Source organism: Passer domesticus, chromosome 1, assembly GCF_036417665.1.
Source record: "Passer domesticus isolate bPasDom1 chromosome 1, bPasDom1.hap1, whole genome shotgun sequence".
In the NCBI taxonomy this organism is placed as follows: domain Eukaryota; kingdom Metazoa; phylum Chordata; class Aves; order Passeriformes; family Passeridae; genus Passer; species Passer domesticus.
This window is the reverse complement of record NC_087474.1, coordinates 103,560,388-103,566,653: the sequence shown is the minus strand read 5'-3', so window position 1 is coordinate 103,566,653 and position 6,266 is coordinate 103,560,388. Positions and strand designations below refer to the sequence as shown.

The following is a 6,266-nucleotide window of genomic DNA, read 5'->3' as shown; positions in this document are numbered from 1 at the left end:
TGTGGCGGTGGCGGCGGCGGCGGCGGCGCTGGGCATGGCGGGCGCTGTAGTGACCTCGCTGGGAGCCGCTCCCGGCGGCGGGCGGGAGAGGGAGCCCGCTCAAACTACGGCTCCCAGGGCCCGCCGCCGCCGCTCGCTGCTCCGCCGTCCCAAACATTTCCGCCGGGGCAGCGGCCAGCGGCGGTAAAGGTTCAGGTGGGCGCCTGAGCTGGGGCAGCGGCCGCTCGGGACGGGAGGCTGCCCGGGCACTTCCCCGAGGGCTTCCCGGCAGAGCGGTGGCGGGCGGCACAAACCCCGGCCGCGGCGCTGCCATGCCCGGCGTGCTGCCCCGGACGCTGCCCGCCTCCCTCGGGCGGGGCTGCCTGGGCCGCTGGCTGCTCGCCGCTCGCGGCTGGGCGCTCCTGGGCGCCGGCGCCGCGTCCTGCTCCTGCCCGAGGTGGCGGCACCAGCCCCCGCTGCTGCTCAGGGCCGCCCGCCAGAGCTTCGGGACGCAGGCGGGAAGGCTGAAAGCTGCAAAACCTGGCGGTGATAGCAAGGATGTGTCCGTGCAAAGGGCGCTGAACGAGGAAACGCTGGTGTCGGCGGCTCAGAAAGGTAAGGGGGAGGGTGCTGTGTGCTGTTCCTTCTGCTGCTAAAGTTTTGTAGTTCCAAACATCAAGTATCTAGAAAAAAAACAACCTGAGCACACCAAGCCGGTTTCTTTTCCCATCATATTGTTTGGAGCAGATGTTACATTTCTGTGCATGCACTGCAAAGTCAGAACAAATTATATGACTTCTAGACAGCCTGTTGATCTAACTAGGTGTCAGACACAAGATGTAAGAGCCTCTCTTTTCCATTTCGGAAGGAAAACCTATCATATGCAGCCTGTCTCTTGTTGTATCTGTCTAGGATAACCTATGTCTCTTGGAATAAGTTCACCTCCAACAAAATTTTCAAAGCCCGACATGTGATGGTAGATTCTTTATGGATTGCCTTCACTTTAGTTGTTCTTATTCACTTCAGTGAAAAGTGGTTACTACATAATTAGCCTCAGAAAATTTGAGCACTTTGAAATTACTTACAAAAAACACCTTTAACTGATTAGAAGACTCCAGAAGAAACAGTTAATGTTTCTTCCATAACTTGTACTCCACTGAAATGCACACTTTATCACTAAAAGATAGTAGTCTTTTTCCAAGTACTCAAATATTTTGAAACATAGAATCTCATACGACTTATTTTGCAGTATATACTAACACTTGCACTTCAGATCAAAATTGGAAGATAAAAACTAATCTGACAAACAGCAGTTAATTATGTTTTTTTAAATTATTTTGTTCTGATATGCCCCTTTTTATTGTTCTATTGATTGCAAACTCATAAAATCAGTTATTTTCAGTGTGTGCAAATTATAGCCTTTTACTTCTTTATTTTTACTTCTTTTCTTTGCATAAGGATTTCAGTGATTGTGGCTTTAGGTGGTAGCATGAATACTGCAGTGCTAAACACCTCATTAGTTCCTGAAAAATCTGGCTCTCGTGCACCCAAAAAGTAGCAGTAATTGCTACTTTGGATCTTGAAAACATCTGGCAAAGTAATAAGGTTTAACACAGAGATATAAACATGCCCTGCTTAACACAGAGATATAAACATGCCCTGTACAATATAAGAGATGTTCCATGGTCTCTTTCACATCAGTGATGCGCTATGGAAACTGTTACTGGAACTTTCTCTTCTGCTAAAATGTTATTTGTGCTACAGACTAACAGAAGAGCATTCATGTAAGAAGGTCATACAAATGTTATTATCCAAGGTTGTAATTTATGCGTTGTTTTGTGTTTCATTTCAGTGAAAGAAGCTGGAAGAGACTTTACCTATTTTATTGTGGTGCTTGTTGGACTTGGTGTTACAGGTTATTTTTTTAAATTACATTCTTTATCAGAAAACACTTTTCATTAATTCCATCTGCTTTGAAAAGTTTTCATTGCATCTGATGTTGTTTCTGTTACAGGTGGTTTGTTCTATGTGATTTTTAAAGAGCTGTTCTCTTCTTCTAGTCCAAATAAGATCTATGGAGATGCCTTGGAGAAATGCAGATCTCACCCCGAGGTTGGTTTTTGAACTTTAGTCATAAGTTTGCGTTTCTTGGTAGTTCTGTCTCTATTCAAGTCAAAACTTCGTGCAAGGAGTTTCACAAGCTACATGAAGACACACATGGTGTTTTAGCAGCTCTGCCAGTGCTTTTAGTTGGCATGGGGTGGCTCTGCTCCAGAGCAGAGCCTCTGTTAGGACAAGTCAGTGCAAGCATTGAGCTTGTGTGAACTAGCCTGCTAGAAGCCAACTAAGTGTGCCACAGCATAAAAAGTGGTGGAAATACAGTCTGCCCTTCAGAGCATGTGCTTGTGTCACCATACAGAAAGTCTTAGGGACTTTTCTGAGTGCCTGCTAAATGCAGCACTTGAATTCTGCAGGTCAGAGAGGCAACTGGACCCACTAAGCTCTCTAGATCTTACCTGCTGCCTTTTCTCAGCACACTTACTCCATTGTGACACTTCACTATGGTTCTGTCACTCTGTGAGGCACTGCACTGATACCCAGGAATTTAAATTTTTTATTTGGAGCACAATTAGCATCCTTTTGGCTAACTGGAATACAGGTGTAGAAGAGTCATGGGATCACACAGTTGTCATAGCTAGGTGTAAACAAAAAAATCAATATGAAACTAGATTTTTAAAAAACCTACTTCAGATAAAACATCCTTCGAAAAAGATTGCCACAGATGCCTTTGAGGATAACCTAGAAATTAAGTGACAAGTTGCTGCTCAAATAAAAATGAAGACTGCTTTGGAACAAGTTTGTAGAATTAAAACTTCTTTCCAGTACTTGCACAATAAAACTTAACCCCCACTTCTTACCAAATTTAAAGTAAGTTTAAGACTAAGTTGATCTACTCTGACTCTATAGATCTGAAAAAAGATAACCAAATTTCTTAATCAGTAGTGTTTTTAGATAATATGAGGGGGAGTGCATTTACATTTTAAACTTTAATACATATTCTCTTGGAGGAGACGTGAGCAAATATTTTGTCCTTTTTTTTTATTTTTACACAAAATGTCAGTTTACATGTCTTCATCTCAGAGAACAGTGCAAATGGACGATATCAACAGGATTTATTTTAGATATTTAATATGGGACTGTAAAGGATGAAAAGGACTGGAATACAGAGGAGTTTTCCTTAAACTGTTTTCTTTCATAAACACTTCTATTCTTGACATGTTAAATTCTCCAGGGGCATTTTGTTAAAAGGAGATGCATTCACAGCAGAGATGTGAACTGATACTGGAATACCTGTTTGTATGTGATCCTTTCTGACAGCTCAAACCTCTTTTCTCTTGTAGATAATTGGTGTTTTTGGTGACTCTATCAAAGGTTATGGAGAGGCAACACGAAGAGGAAGACGACAGCATGTCAGGTACCCCTTGGTGTTTGCCCCATAAAGACATCAGTTTTTGCACAGCAAAGATGTTTTTGGATCACAAGTTAGTTCTAGAGTGATAAATTGTTTGTGACATATCCTGTCACTTTTGATTGAACATAGAAGTTTTTCACAGTACCTTTTGTGTCCCATATACCACTAAGTACACTGTATATAGAATATAAAATGCCAGTTCTGAGTGCCACAAAACAAGCAATGGTCATCATGGTAGACATAGAGCTCTCCAAAAAATAGCAAAGAGTAGTACAGAGGCCTAGGCTTGCATGAGGGGAGCAGTAGTCTGACAGAAGTTTGCAGTCTGAAACTATACTGAGCTGATACACAAAATGCTTTTTGGTACTTGAGGCAACATTTCTACTGTGTATTTAACAGAACACCTATCACCTAAACCTTTCATGAGTATGCCTATTACTTTCCTTTTGAAAGAAACAACAAAATAATTTCTTACAAAACATAAGTCCTTTGCCTTTATTGGGTTATTTGGCAGGAATATATTCAGTGAGGTTTCATATAAGATGAGACACATAAGCCCAGACACAGCTTGAAACATGAAATTGAGATTTTTTTCTTTTGTCTGAGGAAAGTGGCTTTTACTGGTTGAAGCTTTATCTCTTCATCAGACTCTGTGAAATAATGTTTAAAGTGAAGCTGCTAAATGAAATTGATGTGCGCAAACATTCTGAGCATGTGTCTGTAAATAAGTAAATTTACTATGAATCAGCTTCCTAGTATTTAATTTCCATAATTTTGAATGCCTTGTATTTTAAAGAAATTTTTGAGCTGAGAACTGTGTAAGATTGTAGAGTTTGCATCTGCAGTATAAGAATGCAGAATAAGTCTCAAAAATCTGCAGGGGTTTTTTGTGTATGAACACCCTTACTGCAGTAAGGGTCTTCATTCACATTTGTTCTCTCTACCCCATCATGTCACTTTAAACTGTATTGGAAGTTTATTTTACAGTGTGTACATGTGCATGACTGATGGTAATCGGAGATTGGTGCTAAACAGTAGTTAATAATTTCAGTAGGAAGCATAAACTGGCACCAGAACTCTCACTGGATCATTAGTTTCCCAAAGTGGTCACTTTGAAAGTGATGTGCTATTTATTTAATAATTGAGCATAACCAACTCCAGTCTAAATACCAGCATTTAGGTTGGAGATCTCATATCAGTGCCAAAGTTACACAATTTCAGCAGGATAAAATTATTTTAAGTAAAGCACATAGTAAACTGTTTTGATGTGGTTTAACCAACCTGATAATTAATTAGGAAAAACATGCTCTGTGTGTTTTGGCTTGCTAAAAAAACTCTGGAAATCTTGGTGATGTGGGGTCCCTTTCTAGATGCCAGGCTCCAAATCTCCAAGTCAGGGTTTTTTTAGAATAAATACAGGGAATTTCCGTATCTCAGCAGTGGATTGCTTTTCAGTTTTGAGGGGAGGACTAGGGTGAGGACATTTAAGCATTTAATCTCTTGATCCTCAGCAGCTAATTAGCTCTTCTAACTCCACTAGTCCTTAGGCACTCACAGTAAAGCTTGAGAGAAGCGGTAGAGAAGGAACCCAAGGTAGCATAAGGACACCACCGGAATACACTTTCTTACAAAATAAGTAAGCAACTCCTCTAAGTAAGTTTAAATTTGAAGTCTTAACTAGCATATAATCTGTATTCTCGCTGGGTGGTTGGGTTTTTGTTTTGTGTTGTTGTTTTTAGTCACATTGAATACGTAAAGGACGGACTGAAACATATGCGTTTGAAGTTCTATATTGAGGGCACTGAATCAGGGAAACAGGGAACAGTCCATGTGGAAGTCAAAGAGGTAGGTACAATTGCTTGGTACACCTGACAAGCTTAGTCTTGAATTTAAACCACCAAAGAGAAAAAAAAACCACTGAATTTTGTTTCTGTCCAGAATCTTGAAACAGGAAAATTCGAGGTTCGCTACATATTTGTGGATGTTGAGACCTATCCGAGAAGAACCATTGTCATAGAGGACAACAGATAGCCAATGATCAAAGCTGCTGCCTTATCTCACATTGGAAAATGTTGTAGTAGCCAGTCTGCACATGGACTGTGTGGTGTTGCCAATTGTGTCGTGCAGCTTCAGGGCTGTGTTAAGGAAAGTAGCCTCTCAGGGCCTCCACTAAGGACTTTTGATAATAAGTTATGTGATTTAAAGTGAAACCAATGAAATATAGCCAAACTATCATGGTAAATATTCTTGACATAGGAAAATAATGCCTCCTAATAAACAGTTTAATGCTGGATAATACTTCTGAACACCCAAAACCTGAGTTTTCCAAGGTTTGGAAAGTTTTTTGTCTTCCCTGGCTTGGATTTTCCACTCCTATTGCAATAAAAAAGGGGTAGTTTAACTGTAGACAGAACTCTACTGTTTTCATTTTGGATACCTTTGTAGGTAAGAAGGTAGAATGTCAGTGATGCAAAAGAGATCTGGCCATGTAAAGGTAGGAATGGTTGTGGCACACACGCGTGACAAACAACTGAAGATAAAGACTTCAATATTGGTGTCTTCTAAATAAATTACCAGGAAGCCGAACATCACTACCACCTGCTCTTTCCAGTGTTTGCCATTCTGCTCCACATGGTTGTAGCAAGATGGGGTTTAGCTATTTCTCCCAGGCAATTAGTGACAGGACAAGAGGACATGGCCTCAAGCTGTGTCAGGAGGGATTTGGATTGGACATTACCTTCAAAATATTTTGAAAACCACAATAATTCAATTTAAACTTCTCTCTTTCCCATCTTGTCTGCATCTACATGTGATA

The 6,266-nt window shown here is 40.9% G+C and overlaps 1 protein-coding gene across 1 annotated transcript; it reads left to right on the top strand.

Annotated features, from left to right (window-relative positions):
* The first annotated feature begins 38 nt into the window (after nucleotides 1-38).
* TIMM21 (translocase of inner mitochondrial membrane 21) lies at nucleotides 39-6,037 on the top strand. Its single transcript, XM_064432214.1, has 6 exons — nucleotides 39-594; nucleotides 1,832-1,894; nucleotides 1,994-2,091; nucleotides 3,381-3,454; nucleotides 5,191-5,296; nucleotides 5,390-6,037. Exons 1-6 carry the CDS (start codon nucleotides 312-314, stop codon nucleotides 5,480-5,482), a joined length of 717 nt encoding a protein of 238 aa, XP_064288284.1. The 5' UTR covers nucleotides 39-311; the 3' UTR covers nucleotides 5,483-6,037.
* The last annotated feature ends 229 nt before the right edge of the window (nucleotides 6,038-6,266 follow it).

Bases quoted from the DNA above. Each gene is read 5' to 3' on its own strand.
- TIMM21 (XM_064432214.1), top strand. From the start codon at position 312: ATGCCCGGCGTGCTGCCCCGGACGCTGCCCGCCTCCCTCGGGCGGGGC. The intron at 595-1,831 runs GTAAGGGGGAGG...GTTTCATTTCAG, and splicing joins GGTGTCGGCGGCTCAGAAAG to TGAAAGAAGCTGGAAGAGAC. The intron at 2,092-3,380 runs GTTGGTTTTTGA...TTTCTCTTGTAG, and splicing joins AATGCAGATCTCACCCCGAG to ATAATTGGTGTTTTTGGTGA.